Raw genomic sequence first — 19,232 nt, 5'->3', positions numbered from 1 at the left:
AGCATCTTTCATACTTACACTTAACGCGCACGTCAACTCTGGCCTCCTCCCTTGCTCCTAGACACTCTCTTCTGTAACTACATTACTAAACCTGAATGATAACTTCTCGCCCCACCCTTTTCTAAACCATCGAAAGCAAAGCCTGTCACCATCGAACGAACGAACAAGAGCAGACTGAAAGGTCGGTCGGTAACGAGAAGGCGTTCTAGGCAATCTAGCTAGAGTAGAAAGAAAGGATAGATGTATATAAAAGCGGATGTCGAACCAGATCGGACGGGTATAGAAAAGAAAGTATAGGAGAAGGGACTGGATTCTTACTTTAGAGACGGAATACAGGAGGGAGGGAGGTAGGAGTAGAGAAAAGAGGGTGCGGCAAAGGTGTAGTGTATAAGGGTGGTTCCAAGGCTTGCTAGAATCCCCAGCGCCGGCAGAGACGGAGGATACACTCGTACGAGCTCGATTCGATCCTCTCGGCGCCTTCCCTTCCCCCCCTCTCGTCTCGGGACTCGCGAACCCTACCACATCAGCCACCTACCTACCTGCTCAACACTTTCTCTTCCGCTGCACCTTTCCGCCTTCCTTCTCAGCTTATTGCGTCTATTGATAGACAGTCATGGGAGGTGTTGGCGAAGTTATAGATGCATTTGCGGGTAGAAGAGGAAAGGGACCAAATCTGCGGACAACGAGCAAGGAGTGTGGAATGTCATACAAACCCCGCTGCCGTCGTTCTCTGATCTGAACTTCCTACCTGCTGCATTCCCCTATACTCTGCAGTCAGAGCAAGAGCAAGCAAGGCTGCGATAATTCTCAGCGGGGACAAGATAGGAGACGAACGAGCCAGGGCGTAGCAGCAGCACAAGCCTCCCCTGAAACAAAACGACGTCGATACGTACCCGAGCTGGCTGCTCGCTCGCTGAAGGTTCCACCCATGCGTCGTTGAGCCAGCATCTGAGATCCTCGCTCCCACTCCCGCGGCAACAACGGCACCATTAAGCGCCTTCATCATGTCGTAGGCTCTATTACATTATCCCCTCGATCGAACAGCTACCTCCTGCTCTTGCTTTCTCGAGCAGCTGGCTGGGTACAACGTCGTCCTCAGAATGGAGCTGGTCCTTCTTCGCTCTTCTCTCTATCTTCTTATCCGCGTTCTTCTTCCTTTAATACTTCGTAGAGCCCATCCACGCCTGTAGCGCGCTCGAATCCGCGTTCCCACCCCTTTGGTCTTTATCTACTGTATGGAAAGTTTGAAACGGGCTCTGGCTGGGGTTTGGATGGACATGACATGTCTTCGGGATAGGATTGAATTATGTTGCTAATCCATTTTAGCCGGGCCGGTGCTGCGTCGGGCTGCATCAGGCTGCGTCGAGCTGCGAGGGTAGGGTGGGGTGGGTTCCAAGACGTCAGTATAGAGAAATGCTTCGTACTGTATTGTACAGAGTTCAATTGCTTAGACTAGTCTCCACGCCGTGCTGGTGGTTTGGGTAGTCCTGAGAGGAGGTACTTGAGAAACGTTGAACGGTTCGTAGAGTCCCTCGTATTACCAACCAACGGATTCACATTACACTTTCCGGCTGTGCAAATGCATCCCCCCGCGCCGAGTTGTCAAGTCCAGCGCTTATCCGTGGCCCAGCGAAATAGTCGGCGCTGCTTCGATCGATCAATCGCGCGTCTTCCGCTCCTATCAACAGATAGCCTTGAGCAGCGAATCGCATTATAAACCGCTCTTTGAAAGGTTCCGGCGTCAGCATCGTCATCGGTTTGTGGAGTCTAGGGGTACGATCACGATCGCACATGAGGCGACGTGGGCTTGTGCTACGTACGTAGGGCTAGTTAGTTACGCTGGGTGTGGATGACGGTACGGAGATGGGGGTGGAAATGGAGATGGGGATGAGGATTTTTGGGGAAGGTAGGAACGTACTCGGACAAGCGTCAAAAGCACCGAAGAAGTCATTAGAAGGAAGACTTCCAGATATGCATTTCAGTCCGTCTTTTCCTTTCCGCGCTAGCGACGACGACGCTCGAAAAAGCGGGATGTGCAGCAGACTCTAGGAACTATCTCGCGGCTGATATAGAGAGTACTGAGAGTGTGTTAATGTTGACGATTTCGCGAGGGGAGACGGAGCGGAGCGGAGAGGGATAGGTGAAGGGCTATGTATTGGAGCTTGCGAGCGAGTATATAGCAGCGATAGTGTCGGTGGTGAGGAGATGTAGTATTAGGGGGTTTCGGAAGGTTCTGCGTCGTGGTGGTGGCGGTGGTGCTGGTTTCGGGAAGAGAGGGGAGAGAAGCTGTCACTCCCGTCTCATCCCTTCTTCGCATCGGCTGCGCGTACTCGCTCCGTTTCCCGCAAGCCAGATGTTCCACAGTTGGAATCGGAAGGCGTGAACCAAATCCGACCGCCATATACCAGAGTGCGGTAGGATGGTTCTGCACATAGTTTCAACCGATGCTGTATGCGGTCTAACTGGTTGTGCCACCTGCGGCTTTCACAACGCATGGTGGACTTGTTTCGTCTCGTCTCGCCATGGATAGATACGTGGGGAAAAGCCTATACGTGAAACACTTAATCTACCTGTGAGGGGAATGAATGCGGGTGTAGTCGTAATCGTAATCTGTTAGCGAATATATAAGGCGTCATAACTGAAAGAGCAGAAGGATTGGATCCTTTTGCTCCGGATATAATCGTAGTCGTAGAATTCGCCGTACCCTGCACTGGTCTAGTTGATGTAAAACTCGAGAGGAATTCCATCGGTGCGGTAAATGGGCAAGTGGGGAAGGGGTAGAGGCATGAGTGAGGTAGTCGTGGGAGCTACGGAGGAAGTTCCTACGTCTCGAGAAGGATGGACGGGGAGATTTTGCTGCTACGCCGTGTCTTGTCTGGTTTAGAGAAGGGGAGTAGAATATGAAGCGAGACGTGGTGGCCGGCCGCGTATGCGGTGGGTAGAGTGCTCTTTCGTGTGTCATTGACGGATCCGGAAAGGGTGCCGTACGTAGCGAGAAGGCGGTTCAGTGGCAGGATTAGCTTGCTTTTAATAGAACTGTAAGGTGAGATGCTCTGAGGCTACGTGGTTGAGAGAAAAAGGGTAGCGGGTATGTAAGTAGTGAAGTAGCGTGGGAAAATAGAAAAGCTTACTGTTTGCACATTCACCGAGCCTGGTTCGATAGGCCCGTCAAGGGTACACTGGCGGCGCGCGTTCTCCTTTTCTTGCAATCCGCCACCTAACCGGATCACTGCGTAATAGCGTCCTCGCTACTCCTCGCATCAAGTACACGGTCCTCATCCTCGTCGGTATATACTCGTCGTTGATGGAAGCGGATCCGGGGCTACAAGCAAGCAAGTAACTCCCTTTTCAAAGTCCACTTCCACTTCTCTAGCGCCTTCTGAACACTCCTTCCAGTAACTTATTCTAGGAGGTCCTCCGTCTAGAATGTTTCCATTATTCCCGCAAAGCCGGGAGCCTTGCTCCAAGACCACGTACCAAGGCGGTCTAGCGCTCCCAGCCGTTTAAGACGCTCGCTATACCGTACGAGTAGAAAGGGGGTGCATATCTGAGCAACGAGCCGACTGGTCCCTGCGTATTTGTGTGCGTAGCCTGATGAGTGACGTTTGCAGAGTCTCTCCGATGACTGATCGATGAGCTTTAGAGATCTGCGTACATGTAGCTACTTACTTATTTCTAGGATCTTCGATGTGCGGTTATTATACATAGTTCTTCTAAATAAACTACAACAGGGCGGTAGTACAAGGAAAAACAGGTTTTCCGGAATTGGTTGATCGATGCGGGATCCAATTAGTAGGATCGAAAACCATCGGAACGCACGAATTTCTAGCTGCGCTTTTGGGAGCTGGATTCAAAAACACGTTGTGGATTATACGTACGTTTTATCTTGGCTTACTTGTGTAGTTGGGAAATAGTAGTGGTAGCCAGTCGGGGATCTCAACTCGGCGAAATCAGTGGAATCGAAAACCATCTAAACGTACGATTTTCCGGCTGTATTTTTGGAGCTGGTTGAGAATGCACGCAGACTAGAATAGAATGAATGGCTCTTGATGCTTATAGACACAAACATCATCCCGTTCTTAGTTTTAATGTGTATTATGGCTAAGGGCTTCATTCCGCGCTGTTGCAGCTATCTAGTGAGGAACCGCGGTCGGGGCGCATGTAATCCGATATCACTTATCTAATAGCTGGGCTTGTGGCTCAGACCGCAACCATGCTAGTATATCGTGGCGCTCCAAGATATATTTAAGACTGGCTTTAGTAGGTAGAGGCGCACTCTGAAAAACGAGCGGTATGCTCGAGCATGGGATATCTGATTCCATCTTCTTGAAGCGCTTGCTCCCACGGCAACCTTGAGAACCATGCGCGCGAAAAACGGAATCGGAGCGGGACGAGGAGTTTTGGGGAACGCGGGTTTACGGGCCTGAACTATCCGTTAGAGTTATTAATGTTGAAGGAGATTGCAAGGATTATTCTATGCATACCTTTGTCCGCGAGGGCGCCTGGAGCCTCTTATAAGCCTTCACACTGGATCTCCGTTCCGGATACGGGTGTCCTGCCGTAGTCGAAGTCGTTAAACACGCGACGAAGAAATGGAGAGACGCAATATCGAAGACATCGGTGTCGGAACGATGATACTTTGGCGTGAGAAGAATGTCGGGTGATGTGCTGCTACTCCGCACAAGCTGGCGGGTCGCCATAATACCCCTCATGATTACACCATATTGTACATCCGCGGTGATGCACGGCCGACCCCCTCCAACAAGGACATAGAGGGTCCTCCTCTTGTTCCCGCTCTTCAACGTTTGTCACGCACGCGCCTGAGCATTTGCATGAGAGGATGTCCTTGTCCTTGAGGAACGTAACCAGCTCGCTCAGGCTCTGCTGATCCTGTTCTGAGAAGGAGGGGAGCGCCATGAGGTCCAAAGGTAGCGCGAGCTCGGCCTTTCGAGCTTTCCCCTTCTTCGGTCCTGATTTGGCGGCCTTGTATTTCTGAACGCGCTGTTGTAACGCGTCGAGGTACTCTGGCAGTTGCTGTGGGATGTCTTCGTTCGTGACTTCGGTGTTCTCGACGACGTACTTCATGTTGACCATGATGCGGGACACTGAGTCACTGGCCCAGAGCATACCTCCAGCGGCTAATGAATCGTCCAATGTAAGAACCGCATAAACGACAGGGTAGCCAGGTCGCATAATCAGGGTATCGCCAGAGAGTAGAAGAATAACCTGCACCGTGTTGAGCGGGAGCTTCCAGAACAGGCCATCGCATGCGAGTTCTGTCTGTTCTTTCTCTGTCTAGGGCCCCGTGTATATGAACCACGCGCGCATTCCAGTAACCACAACGACCCAGGTTCCGTTAAGGACGTCTAGGTGCCAGCCTGAGTATGAGTATCGCTCCCCGTAAAGGACCCAGCGAAAGCAAGCCTCCATGTCGATGTCTCGAAGACGCGCTTTTCTGTATTCCTTCCCCAGAGGGGTTTCTCGCATGGCATTTACCCTGGCGCGCAGTTCCCGTTGCAGCGTCACGAAGAGTGTGTACTTGAGCGATCTGATAAAGTATAGTTCTGGTACCTCGGCATTTAGAGCTGCCCCGGAGATGCTGAGAAAGTTGCAGAATTTAAAACCTTTGCGGTTTATAGCTGGCCGTCGCCGTTGGAAGCGATTAAGGAATTCTCGACCCGTCATTATGTGGGTTGGCGAAGAGTTCTTGCCAGTAGGTGTTCGGTGCCAGTTCTGGTACTGGATTTCCGGATTCGAACCAATGGTGAAGTACTGTAGGAATCTGGTACGAGCAGTGTCGAAGCTGTTGAAGGAATTCGTAATTCTCAAGTGCTTGTCCTTCGGGAAGGTGAGGTTGTGGATAGTATGTGAGATCTCCGCAGATTGGTAGCACCTGGGCAGTTTGTAGGGGCGACCGCTAACTAGGAAGGTGTACTGACTGCTTTCCCAAATCGATTTTTCTTCTCGAAGATTTTCAAGGCTCGGGTTAGTGAGCGCGCGCTCCTTGCCACACTAGATTTCCGCAACGTTACATATAAAAACCCGCAGTGCAGTCACCAAAGTCGCACTCGCCAATGTACCGAGTACGGCCGCCGCCAGTGTAGATGCTCGTCGAAGCCCGAGACTGTGACACCCGCGGCACCTTCCCCAATTACCAAGAGGAATTGGCCAGTGTGAAAGCTCGAAGCCGATGGACATTACTCATTTTTGAATGAAAGCCGAAGCGCTGGCGATAGCGATTCCGACTTTGCAACTTCCTAATTCTCTAACGTGAGCCGCAGCAGGCTTTTTCCCACCGAGCAGTTTCCCAGTTCATCCGCCGGGACAGGACGTCGAACGGCGGAGAGTCAAATTGCGCTACTTGTGCCAACCAGATTTAGACGCCGGTTGATTTGAGGGTGCATGGATAATCTGCCCTTGCCACGGATCCTTGGTATAGACGACTCGCCGCTCGCTGAGCGAGACAGCGAGCATCTCGTGTGCTATCCCAAGGGCCTAGATGCCCTACCCCAAGATTCTCCGATGTGTGTCCTAATATGTGCAAAAGACCAGTTGTCCAAAAGGAGGCGCCAAGTATTTGTAAGAAGTTTTACAGCCTCAGCGAAGGTACGATGTTCGGATGAGCGCGATTTGTCTCGATACGGGTGCCGTTGAATGCGTTGTGGAATGTAGAGGGAGTGCCAGCCGAGATTGCGCAGGCCGGAAATCTTCGTATCGATGGGTCGAAGGTAGATGTGAGAAATTGTGGAAGGACATCGGTTGCCCGAGCACGATGATCTATACCAGTCAGCAGGCACGCGATGTATGTGATAGAGAAAGTACCAAAGAGTCAGCATTTTGGCGCGGATCTGGGACAGGCTCCGCATGGGTATGAAGGCTGTAGCGTAGAGGGGGACTTCGCTTCGATCAAACCGATCGACGATGTTATCGATGGGCGACATGGGCCAAGAGCTGGAGTGGCTGCTGCGGGTTGACGACGGCTCTAGAAGGCCTAGACGATAGACCTCGATGAAACCTTTGTAGCCAGGCGGTCGAGATTAGAGCTTCCGGTGGGCTGTGATATTTGGGTCGGCTGGGGATGTGGCGGGCCGAAAGGCTGACTGACGATGCTGCTGCCCGGGCTATGTTCGCGATCGTCCGAGCTTATCAGATGTCCACCCCCACATCACTCATTCGTATCTTTGTCCTTGGTATTGAGGTGGGAGTATCTTGTGCCCATTGACGGGTTTCGCACTGCAGCCCACGGCTCGTGTATCGACTCGGCCTCAGTTTAAGAGGTGTTATTCTGCCTGAGGCTTTTAAATCTGCTGGCTTGGAGTAGAGAGTGTAGCACTAATAGCGTTGCAGATCTGCAGAGTGACTTCGTGTCAAGGCAAATGTTCCAACTTGATAATGAAGTTGAACAAAACCACATCGACGCCCCCGACAGAAATGCAAAACAACAACTTTTCCTGGTATTTGGCGAATATCTGGAGTGGATTAATTCTTATAAACATACGTACATTCTCTCGTCCGTAGTCGAGGCTTTAAAGGCCAGAACTGCGTGCACAGGCATCTAATTATAGCACATAACCGCATTAGCAATCTTAACCGCAACTCAGTGCATAGACTCCACGTCCCTAGGCATAGGGCTATTAATGAACGAATAGAGAGCAAACATCGATAGTTAGTTTCCAGAAAATGTTCCAAGTTACTAGCGGGCCCTGTCCTCTTGGCCACCTGACCTCTAAACTATCCTCCTCTCACACATGAATTTTGTACTCGGGGAACATCGAGTCCTTATGTGATTTGGCCACCAGGTCATCCGAGAAGACCTTGCGCCTTTCGGCGTCGAATGAGTCCAAGAAGTTATGGCGTCCAGAGATGTTGATGAGTAGGTTGAGGTATTTCACATCGACGCTATCTGGGGGCATCTCTTTCGTCATGGACTTGAGTGCTGTTCGTGTGCGGTTGTCGATCTTTGCTCCTTGTTGCAGGAGGACCTTGACAGTCTCCAGCCGCTGGAACGCTTGCCAGACGCTCAGCTTCCTCACATCGATGTACCAGTGAAGACCCGCGCGGCGGTGCTTAAATCCGAAGATTGCTGCATCGAGTAGAGAGACCTGCGTCTGAGGGGCGCTCTTTGTGAACCATTGTTTAAAGGCGAAGCCCTTGCTCTGCTGCCCAACGGGGATGGAAGGGTCGGCCTCCAGCTTGCCTTGGAGATAAGGATGGCATGCCCATGCGGCTGCCCAGGTCATGGTGGCCAGCTCAGGGGCAATGATCTTGTTAGCGGTTGAGACGGCCGTCAGAAAGAAGAGACTCTCAATTCCCATATCCCACAGGTGTCTGGGCTTGACTCTATCGATGATAGAGACTAGCTTGGATCTAGTGGCCGGGTTATTGTCTTCTTGAACTTCGCCGGCAAGCATGAAGATGCGACTGAGACACTGCTTCAGGACAGAATGCTTGGTCTCGAGGGTATGCGTGTGGTGGACCAAAACATCGAGAATACACAGCAAGGGCTGATAGTCCCGGGGCCCATTCCCAATGACCTTCTGCCAGTTGATTTCCCGAAGCCATTCATAGGCTGTCTTGTGGAGGAAATCGATCGTGTGCGGGCCGCCGGTGGGTCCGGGAGTAGAAACCTGAAGAATGCCTCTAGTGTGTCCCTGCAGAAGTCTCTCGGTGTTTTTTGTAATGCTTTGCTCCATCTCAGGATCAAAGTAGCCGTCGTATGAATTTTCATTCTCTTGTGCATCATGGCTGTAGGCGAGCCAGAGAAAGGTGGCCTCCATCTGGCCACTCCATGTCCCTTTCCATGCCATGATGAGCTGGTACAACTTGGACGCAGTGCACTCTTTCTCGGGCCCGATTTGGCCTTGTATGGTGTCATACAGCTTGCTCAGGTCTTGAGGCAAGTCCCTAACCACATTTCGCAGCTCTTGTATGGTGGCTCCGTCCCTGCTCCTCTGAGTGAGCTGTTCGACGACGAGAACAACCCACAAAAATACGCCGCAGGCCTTAGTTTTCAGTTCACTGATCAGCTCGTCAACATTTTGTCCTTCCACATCACGGAGGTCCTGGATCCCTGGGCAGTTCCGGAGACGCTCCTCGACATAGTGATCGATGTCGGGTTGCGTGAGGTCCTGCATGGCAATTGAGCGGCAGCCGCGGAATTTGTCTCGAAAGTAGTTCAATGGCCTGCTAGACACACAGAGCTTCACGTCGTACTTGTTGTGGAGGTCTATAAGAACCTCGAGCATCTCATCGGTGGTCCGGTGCGAAGCCGTTCTGTCCTCGGGTAAGCCCTCGACGAAGCCCTCGTATTCGTCGAGGCCATCAATGAACAGAGCAAGGCGCCAGCCGCTGGTCCGCAGGAGGGAGGCAACCCGGAAAATGCATTCACGAAGCTCCGTCCACTCCCACAGCGGTGCTTCGGCGTTGTCAGGGGCAATGTCAAAGAAGAGTCGACGTCTAGGCGCAACAGCCTCTGCAAGTTCAGGGTGCAGGGAAAGGAGTTGGTAGAGCAACGACCGCAAGAGACCATTACGTGACTTCTGGATCTTGGAACCTGGGTTCCAGAAGTAGAACTCGGCGATACGAACGCGTTCGCCTGCCCACTCCCTGAGTCGGTCGAGGAGGGACTGGTGTGTGGTGAGAAACTTCATCAGAGTACTTTTGCCTGACGCCGGTACTCCGGTAACCCAGAAGATGGACTTTTCCTGGGATACCAGCCATTCCCGAAAACTCATAGCCAGCCTGCCTTTTCCATTCTCCGGCCCCTTGTCGTCCTTGTCAAAGAGCCACTGAAACGTCTTGGGAAATGCCGACTCAATTTGATTTGCGCGGTCCTTCATCTCCTCGAAGCGAAGACTGCGAAGGATTTTGTTCGCAAAATGCCTCTTGTCCCCCTTTTTATAGACTCCCAACCCCTCTGGTGGGACTGTCAGTGTATATGGTGGCGGCGACGGGTCGGAATCTGATTGCAGATCGATCAGATCCGTCGACGCCCAGATGGCCTCTTCCATCTTGGCCTTGCGTGAGGTTTCTGACAAATGTCCGCCTGTGTTGCCGTCTTCAAAGTTATTTTTCGGCCTGTCTGTTGCGATTTGGATGCGGGCAACAATTTGCAGGATGCGCTCGGTTTTGTCTCCGGTCTTCTTGATCTCATCCCTAGCGCCAGTGTGCCGTAGTCAGCATTCCGCCCCAGAAGAGTAAGGACACAAGAGCGGGATGTCCGTTGATCTTACCAAACACATATCAAGACATTCATTGTGACTTGATCGCGGATGCTGTCGAGCTGGCGACTCCATTCCTTGAATTCCTCCGCCGACCAAATGCTACGAATGGCGACCCCAAGTTGTGACGTCATGGCCTTGAACGTGTTGTTTGTAGGCGTCGCCGTCAGTTTATTCAGTCCAGTCTTGAGCTTGGCCTCCACCTCGCTGCATTCCACCGTGAGCTTTTCCAGCGCTTCTGCATGGCGCGGATAACTCGAGCTGAGGTTCTTGACCTTGTCGCGGGCAGTGGAGGCAACCGTTGTGAGGTCGTCGGCCAATTGAGCTAGCCTCATGACGTTGGCAGGCTGACCCTTGGCGGTAGATCTCACTTCAATGGTTTTCGTGGCGAGCTTTTTTGTGAACTCGACGAAGGCAACAACGGCTGATGCCACGCCAAGAATGCTCAGTGGGTCCATGCCTACGATGCCGAAAGAGACCAAGGACTTGTTCTGGACTGTCAGTCACAGCTACAGGGAGGTAGGTTCCTAGGTATCTAGGCAACGAGCATCAGGATACACTTACTTCAGCCTCTAATAACGATGATTTGAGTACTTATCTACCTAATGTAGGTATGTAAATGCATGCACCTAGGCAAGGTTCTGGAGTAAGAGTCTTGTAAATCTGCTCTTCTCAAAAAGTAAAGGCACCCGGGTGTGTTGTGGAGGTACCTCCGTCGGTTGGGTAGGTATTAGGTAAGACAGGATAGGCGACAAGAAGAACAGGGCGAGACGGCTCAAAGCCTTGTGGGTGGGCTTGGCTCCCTCGCCGTTAATCTTTATTTATTTGAGATGATTGTAGACAGGGAAGCAGCTCAATTATTAAAACTCGAGCTCCAAACACAACCGGTGGGCATGAACAAGCGCCCACCCTCGCTTCTTCCATCCTTCTGAGCACTGTGAGTTGATCCAGCTAGCCAGCTTTCAGCTCCTGTGCTGTGGCTGCAGGTTGGCTTGAGCTCTCGTCAATCGATTTGTCTACAGGTTGACCGGTCTGCAAGGCGCCTTTGGTGGTTGGCAAACAAAGTCCCACATTGCATTCCAGCTACACTGTATGATCGGGGAACGGACCCATAGATAAGGCGCCCGGACCACTCCAGTTGGTCAATGGAGACCAGCTTATTTCTCTTGCAAAACCCATCTGGTCATGGGCCTCAAGGACCGACAGATAATTGGGTCGAGTGCGTTCACGCACCACGACATGCAGGTGCCCTTCGCCGGATTTGTATTGTCGTGCAGATGTGATCGCCGATTTGCTTCCTGCGAAAATCTCGCTAAGCGGTTGAGTCAGCCATACGGGGCTCGCCATGAATGTGCTGTTGGCGTTGCCCCCTTCGTGCACCGCTGCGTTGAGGGGGCCCCGCGCGCTCAGCAGCTTCGAATATTCGCCTATGTCTACTACACTCGCTTGCACAATGTGCTTCCGGGTACATCGTATACGTGAGTAAGTTCGCGAACATGGCGCGGGTGGCTAGCGCGCTGCGTCAGCATATCTGACCAATTAGAGACCTGTAGTGAGCCCCTATCTCCGATATGCGACACTCTTGACACTTCGTACCTTCAGGACAATACTCCTGGCTCTCGGATGAATTTCGACAAATCTGGAACGATCATTTGCTTGCAGAGTGCGGTCAAGCAGGCCGTGCAGCAGGCGGTCCGCGGCTGCGCGGTTAGATCCCAGCGCTGCCTTCGGCTCTCACACGCCCAATTACATGGCGCGGCTCCACCCAGATTCCTAACTCTCTAATCCTATCCTCTAGACCCTCAGCTATCTCCTTGAGGTTCAATTCTCCTTCTAAAACGCATTTTATCTGTTCCTTTACGTGCTGGCTCTGATCCCGGCCTCCCAGCTTTCTGGCGGCGCTAGCCAACTTGCGTTAGCTCGACCCCTCAGGGGCCGTCACAAACTGAACGACACCATACACCATTCTCACTCCACCCCAGCTGTCTGTTCGTCCACTGTCTCGGGAGCTTATTCTCTTACGCAGAGTCCAGAGCGCGCTCGAAGCCAGCGAATTTGAGCACGTCGAGAGCGCGATAGCTGCTGTTGCGCGTTCGCGGAGAGCTGGCAGGAGCAGGGTGTCGAATCGCAATGAAGTCATGAACGCCGCAACCCAGCATTACATCCATCTCCGTACTCGAGCGTATTGCTCAAATTGGGAGATTCCGGGGTACACATCCCGTGCGACATAGGCTGATGTGAGCTGTGTTGCCTCCAGCTACTTAATTGTAGAATCTCGCCAACAACAGCCCTTCAACGGTAACAAAATATAAGTCTTATTTATTTTCTTACGTCTCGTTCGCTGAGAGTCACCAAGAATCAATTATTCGGCGACATGGATGGAGAGCCCCGTTCTGCAAACGCACCTCGATTTACTCCCCTTCAAGCCAATTATGGAGATGGCATTCGCTGAAACCGTACAACTCCAACAGGCGTCCCATATCTTGCAGCTTGCGCTCTACTCGAAGTGCGTATTCCCTACCTTGCGTAGTTGAGTGATAATTCAACTCCGCCGACTTCACGACAGTATGCCGTGATGCATAGTGCATTACAAGCTTAAGCAGGCAATGCTATTCTGCACATCGCAATCCTAAACTAACATTTAATCAACAGGTTGGATAAAGCACTAATACGTCAGAAAGACAGATGTTCGGAGTGTTCGCTTTTTGCTTCCCAAAAGCGATTCCACGTCGCTCGTACTGCTACCATCACCTAGACCTTCCAAGCAAACCAATTTGTTTGGTAGGGGGATTGCCTTGAAGCGTGATGGGTGTGCACATCATGCCGACCCCGTTCTGCTGCTCAGATGGCCGGATGCGAGACTGTCACTTCGGAAGTTCTTCGCCTCCTCCGGCAGCGATGCGCCAAGGGTCATACTCGTGGCTCTAGCCCGTAGAGAATAAGGAAAAGGGCCATCCGTGAACGCGGTGTGGACTCTTTACCGCAGCACTGGACGGAAGGGCGTCTGGCCACTCCTTTGGCGCAAGCACCCGATGCTGTCACCAGACTTACGCTGACACTAGCACCGCAACACTGAAACATCCAGTTCAGACTTTATCCCGTGCGTGCTTTTCTTTGGTTTCATTGTCTTGAAACCGAATTACATGTCCAAGGGCAGGTCTATAAGAAGGACCAGAAAGAGATGCCCAGAAAGCACGTCCGCGCAGAGCTTCCACAACACGGTTCAGGCGCCCGAAATCGGCGGCTTATGCAGACTGCTATCCCCTCTATTCCCCAACGAGCCAGCCCCGGCTGAGGACGACAGAGAGAGAGAGAGAGAGAGAGAGAGAGAGAGAGAGAGAGAGAGAGAGAGAGAGAGATGAAGAGTCTGCTCGCGACTTCCACGACGCCCTTGATGCGCCTGACACTACCCTTGCCACGAGCGACTATTCCGAATTATCGCCAACAGAGTCAGCGCCATTAGACGACAGTGCTGACGCCGAAGCTTTTTCCGCTTCTTACTGCTCCTTTGACCATATCATCGCCGACGCTGCGGCCACCCCAGAGCCATCCCACTGCCGGACGTAGCCGTCTCTCCTGCGTTCTATCAGGCGCACGCTCTCTGGACTCATTACCATCGTCCCTATTCCCCTCTTCTGTCTGCGGCCGAACATGAGTGACGTATCTGAGCGATGTCATCGAGTCACTTTTTTGAAGATGTAGATCATGTCTGGACTCCGGAACTCGTTCGGGCTCGGAGGTTTAGTTGACTTAGGTCATCGAGACCATCAAATATGGGGTGGGCGATTTCGTGGTAGCAGGGGTACTCGAATCTTCCAGTGTCTATCTAACGAAGCAGTACTTTACACCGCACCCGGGGTGTTCTTCATCGTGACCCAGATTCGAGTTCTAGCTTTCTGATTGGTCAGCCACAGCACCACCACCACTAGGAATCGAATCGTTCAGTCGTCTGAGCTCGCATCATTTGGCAACCACAAATTTCCCACCGCCGCGCTATCATTACGGGGAATTCAACCGCTCCAAGTCAAGTCCGATGGAAGCATATTGGAACGCACTTGGGCATGGGCGTAATCGGTGAAATTGGCTGTGGTTGGTGCTCTGGCTGTAATTGGCCCATAAGCGAAACGCTAACCCCCAAGTAGGCAGTCCGTGATCTTTGAACTTCGGAGGTTTTCGGCGTCATCTTTTTTTCCATGTCCACCCACAACCACCATACACACCCCCAGGGCGCCGCCTCTACGGCATTACCTCAGCGTTACAAACCTGAGTTGTCCCACCCGGTGCGACGTCTTTCTGGTCGCAATCCAATGTCGCTTCTATTCTTTTGAAGGCCCGAAGCTCCGAGTGACAATAGCTGGTGTCTCTGGTGTGCTGCGCGCCTGACCTTTCAATACCTCCAGACGGTACAATCGAGCAGTGCGTCCCTCAGGAAGATTGAGATCGAATAGGCAGGAGGCCTAGGTAGGTGTCACGGAACTTGGCCCGGGCTACCGCTGACTTCCATCACCAGATGCCGCTCAGGAAGTATTCCATCACCCAGAGATGGGCATAGCGCTTGATCACATAAACGCTCAAATCACCGAGAAGGACTCGACTCAGCTTTGCAGGCCGTCTTTGACCACTATTCCGTCACCCGGAGATATGCTACGCCGCCTGTCACCATGACATGATTTCAAAGCAAGATGCAAGGGACGCTTTCATGGTCCAATGAGCAGTACAACAGGTGGGAGCCTGTTGCGTACGGGAACTCGGTGTATTCGGAGGACCGAAAAGCATGATATGATTTCAAAGCAAGATGCAAGGGACGCTTCCACGGTCCAATGAGCGGTGCCCCAGCTTTTCAGCCACCCGTTACTTCCCCATTATAGCCTCTACTTGCATGATTATCTTATGGCATGCGGCGCTAACCACGGGACGAGATATCGGGAATTTATCGTTATTGTCCCAGAACCTTGGCCTTATATCTTGGTGCTCTTAGGTTTTAAGCTTTTTGGTGTCTCACTCAGCTACACACGTGAATACAACATGGGTCTCGACGCTGCTTCGCTCTTTAACGTCAATGGCATGGTCGCCATAATCACCGGCGGCAGCTCTGGTATTGGCGTCACTTGGGCTCATGCTCTTGATCAAAATGGCGCTGCCAAGGTCTTCATTCTGGGTCGCCGAGAAAACAAGTTAAAAGAGGTTGCAGCCGCTGCGGTGCGTATCCCCTTACTAGCTCTACCAGAAACCCATTTTTCCTTAACATTGCTGAGGGAACCTTTCCATTTCGTGATCTAATGAGTGTCTAGAAAAACAAAACCCTCATTCCTATCGTATGCGACTGCAGCAAGAAAGAGTCTCTGCAAGCTGCCGCAGCACAAATCGAGAAACAAACACCATTCATCAACCTCCTCATTGCCAACGCAGGCGTGCTCTGCAAGGCCACTGGTCTGATTCCGCGCCCGGAAGGTACGACGGTGGAACAAGTGGCGCAAGACTTGTGGGAGAAGACGACGTGGGAGGACGCAGACAACTGCCTTGCTACCAATATCGCCGGATCATACTTCACCTTCATTGCTTTTCTGAAACTGCTGGGCGCTGGTAACGAGCACCCTGACAGTAAATGGAAAGGACTCGTCCAAAGCCAGTTCATCACGAACAGCAGCTCTAGCGCCCTGTGGCGCGGTGAAGAACCCGCCTACATGTATAATGCAAGCAAATCTGCGCTCATTAATCTGACGAAGAATATCGCAACGGCGTTTGCGAAATACGGCATTCGAGCCAACTCTATTGCTCCGGGCTTGTTCCTTACTGAGATCAACGAGAACGATTTCCCACGGGATCCGGATCCTAAGCTTCCAGGTAGTTACCCGGCCTCGTGGCTGCCTGCTACTCGAGCTGGCGATGACGAGGTGCGTGTGCATTCCAACTAAATACACTAAGGCTAACTCTTTCTAGGATATCGCAGGAGTTCTGCTGTTTTTGGCGTCTCGGGCAGGTGCCTATATTAACGGTTGCGTATTGCTCACAGATGGTGGAATGGTCTCTACTAAGCCAGGCTCTTACTAAGCATCACAATGGCGTGGTTGTTTCATATCACCTATCGTTGATGAGGAATGAGGCTGGAATGAGAAGTTGTCAGAGGGACCACACATAGCTCGGAAGAATTTCTGTATTCGCGCGGGAAAGACAACGCATGGCTCATGAAATACCACAGGTGAACATGCCACGGAGAGCTTTGGCGGCCCTTCTATCTGTCATGCGCAGTACGAGGAATCCTGAAGCACTGGGGCTAGTGTCCGGCCATTGGATCATGACCATGGCCAGAAGCTCCTCACGCAGATGATATTCACGTTCATTAAGAGCGGTAAGCCGAGAGACTTCTCGGTTTGTGCGTCTGTGGTGTTGTTCAAGGTGTAAACTTCTGGCATTTACACCACAAGGCGCCTTTTCATTCATCATAGGGCGTTGCTCATGGAAAAAATAGCAAGGCTGTAGGCCATCGGCCACACGCGAGTGCACGTGACAACGCGACAAGGTACCAAAAAGGGCCAAAAAGTCGGTTAGACCGGCAGCAGAATACGAATCCCAATTGGGTTCCATTGTTCGAGACGAGAGCGAAATTAGCGGCGCGCGCGTAGAGCTGGGCTGTTGCCCCGCCCTCAGCGCATTCAAAATCGGCGGTGGGCACGATTGGCAGCTTGCAACATCGGTTAGCGTCCGTTTTGACCGAGAGGGAGATGGAGAGACAGACAGACAGGGAGAGACCTGTCGCTTGCGAGCGCACTGGTGCTCGGTGCTGTGGGGTTTTCTCGAAAAAGATTGAGTGTTCGGCCTGAAGTTCGATGAGAGCCGGGTAACTTCGTGCCGGCGCCTTGGCATTTCCGTCATTTGGCTATAAGGTACGTGGGCTGCGGATGCTCGCCTGAGGCCGTAAAGTTGTGTCTGACGTTTAGCAGTTAGGAAGCGCCCTCAACGACTGGACATACATGGTCCCCAATCCCCTCGCCGTCCTGCTCCACAGCCGAAGCGCTCGAACGGTCCGCCGAACCCAATGCCGTGGACCAATTTCGCCGGTTGAGCGGTACATGATCCGCGCACACATTTAAGTTTGACGAGGTACGTCCGTTCTACGCCGTCTAGCCGGAAGGGCTGGGGACGCGGACGGCTCAGAGGAGGATGAGGCAGACGCTGTGGGAGAGAACGTGAACAAAGAAGAAACGTTGCCAGTGATGAGGATGCATGCCGCGAGATCTACACCAAGAACGATGCCGAGCGTGGAGTGAAGCGTCTCATATATTGACGGTATTATAGACGGCGAGTTCCAGGTCGACCTCTACACGCTACCCGTTTGCTCGTTAAGATGTTGTGGGACTTCACAGCTTCCGAGACTGAATGGACGAGTCCGGATGCTGGGACCGCTGGAGAGGCTAGGGATGTGGATGGCAGAGGAGGATGAGGCAGACGCTGTGGGTGAGAACGTGAATGGAGAAAACGTTGGCGGTGATGAAGACACACGCCCGAGCGCTCGCAAGATACTGGGTGACGGGACCGATGGCGCGGTGACAACGTTCCGAACCGTCACCAACGGCGATGAAACAACCACAGGGAACAGTCCTATGGAGACGAAGTAACTGTGCTCAAGTAGCCTCAGGGAAGATCCTGAAGAGCTTCAAGCGTCGGGATTTGCGAGCATTGGGATTTGCGACTTCGGTCCAGGTACAGTATGAAACTTCTGCTGCCGCCGTTTTTATCTTTCTTCTCTTCCTCCACCTAGTTCTACACCACATGTTCGGTAAGCTAGAGATCAGTGCACCAAGTGATAACTCAGTTTCGACCGTTCTTATAGATGTTATTCAGAACGCCTAATGACCTGCACCCTCATCGCCTTGCTTGCGACAGTCTCCGCGGTGGCCGAAGGCGGGCTGGAACTCCGACCCGCCTCAGTGATCGCAGGGCATCGCATCGCTCGCCCACCCACAACCAAGCCCTGCGCGACGGCTGCACGGCTTTGTAGGGCCGTCGCACACATCCCCAAGCAATCCTAGCGCAATTCCAGGTAAAAATATCGCGATGGGACGGGCGTTGCAGCAGCTGCAGAAGCCTTGTTGGCAGCGGGCCGGGCACACGCCGGAGTTATCGGAGTTATCGAAACATCGTTCAATTGCCGCCTACATCAAGCATCTGGCAACCTAACCGCTGCCCATTCACAACCACACCATACGCGAGAGCTGCGCGGACTTGTATAGCTAGAGCATACGTTTCCCAGTGACTGCAGCTCAATTTTAGGTAATAATACTGGTTGGCGGATCCGTTTGAGCAACTGCAAGTATGCTTCCATCAACGGCGCGGCCTCGTCGCGGTTTTGGGACTTAAGCGTGAACGCAAGATTACCCATAGCCATCAAAGTGCCTAGATGCTCGGCCTCAAGCACCCTCGTTCTGGTCTCTATCACTTGCATCGGTGTCACTTCCGCCTTCCACTAGCCGTGGGTACGTCGACGCCCGGGCGCCAGGTTGCTCATGCTGGTCAGCTTGTGCGCATGCTCCTCCCCAAGCATCCTCTTGAACGTCGCTATCACTTGCACTGCTCTAAAATATAATTTACACCGTTTGGATTATAGCCTCATATTCTGGCGAAAAGTGTATTCTGCCTTGTTACTAACGTCCCTTCCCCTGTGCCGGAAAACCTACCGTGCTGGAAAATATGAGGTGAGGGATACTAATAGCACGCTAAATATTCGCTTAGCAACAGCTCACATCCACAAAACATTTGAAAGGAGAAAACAAATTGCCACATTCAATTATCAACATCACGACATCAAATATGCAGCGAGATATCGATCTCACAATAGCGGACATACACATAGATCTAAAGGATAATCCCTCAACGTTTGGCTGATTTTCGAACCATGTTATCTCCCAGGAAACACACACGAATCTCCGCTTCCTCAAGATACCCCATTTGAAACAATACAGCGACTTATACCCAGAGGTCACCTGCGAACTGACAGAAAAAGGGGACCATCCT

General features: G+C 52.2%; 3 protein-coding genes across 3 annotated transcripts; 1 reads left to right on the top strand and 2 right to left on the bottom strand.

Moving 5' to 3' along the window:
- Positions 1–4,671: 4,671 nt before the first annotated feature.
- On the bottom strand, positions 4,672–6,941 carry BU26DRAFT_558964 (uncharacterized protein; the record flags this gene model as incomplete). Its single annotated transcript, XM_033832632.1, has 3 exons — positions 4,672–5,295; positions 5,347–5,893; positions 6,823–6,941. 3 exons carry the CDS (start codon positions 6,939–6,941, stop codon positions 4,672–4,674), a joined length of 1,290 nt encoding a protein of 429 aa, XP_033689264.1.
- Positions 6,942–7,479: 538 nt separating this feature from the next.
- BU26DRAFT_514223 (uncharacterized protein) lies at positions 7,480–11,034 on the bottom strand. Its single transcript, XM_033827787.1, has 3 exons — positions 10,785–11,034; positions 10,233–10,705; positions 7,480–10,155 (listed from the first exon to the last, which is right to left on the bottom strand). The coding sequence occupies exons 2-3, from the start codon at positions 10,676–10,678 to the stop codon at positions 7,743–7,745; spliced, it is 2,859 nt and encodes a 952-aa protein (XP_033689263.1). The 5' UTR covers positions 10,679–10,705; positions 10,785–11,034; the 3' UTR covers positions 7,480–7,742.
- A 4,165-nt stretch (positions 11,035–15,199) lies between these two features.
- On the top strand, positions 15,200–16,662 carry BU26DRAFT_546572 (NAD(P)-binding protein). The gene is made up of 3 exons (XM_033831846.1): positions 15,200–15,419; positions 15,512–16,114; positions 16,161–16,662. The coding sequence occupies exons 1-3, from the start codon at positions 15,246–15,248 to the stop codon at positions 16,269–16,271; spliced, it is 888 nt and encodes a 295-aa protein (XP_033689262.1). The 5' UTR covers positions 15,200–15,245; the 3' UTR covers positions 16,272–16,662.
- The last annotated feature ends 2,570 nt before the right edge of the window (positions 16,663–19,232 follow it).

Source organism: Trematosphaeria pertusa (genome assembly GCF_010094035.1).
Source record: "Trematosphaeria pertusa strain CBS 122368 unplaced genomic scaffold BU26scaffold_2, whole genome shotgun sequence".
NCBI classification, from domain to species: Eukaryota; Fungi; Ascomycota; class Dothideomycetes; order Pleosporales; family Trematosphaeriaceae; genus Trematosphaeria; species Trematosphaeria pertusa.
This window is presented reverse-complemented; position numbering and strand designations above follow the sequence as displayed.

What these genes read in the sequence shown, in the direction of transcription:
- BU26DRAFT_546572 (XM_033831846.1), top strand. Translation starts at nt 15,246, where the DNA reads ATGGGTCTCGACGCTGCTTCGCTCTTTAACGTCAATGGCATGGTCGCC. An exon ending in AAGAGGTTGCAGCCGCTGCG is followed by an intron (nt 15,420 to 15,511) that starts GTGCGTATCCCC and finishes ATGAGTGTCTAG; the next exon opens with AAAAACAAAACCCTCATTCC. An exon ending in CTCGAGCTGGCGATGACGAG is followed by an intron (nt 16,115 to 16,160) that starts GTGCGTGTGCAT and finishes AACTCTTTCTAG; the next exon opens with GATATCGCAGGAGTTCTGCT.
- BU26DRAFT_514223 (XM_033827787.1), bottom strand. Translation starts at nt 10,678, where the DNA reads ATGGACCCACTGAGCATTCTTGGCGTGGCATCAGCCGTTGTTGCCTTC. An exon ending in AATGTCTTGATATGTGTTTG is followed by an intron (nt 10,156 to 10,232) that starts GTAAGATCAACG and finishes CACTGGCGCTAG; the next exon opens with GGATGAGATCAAGAAGACCG.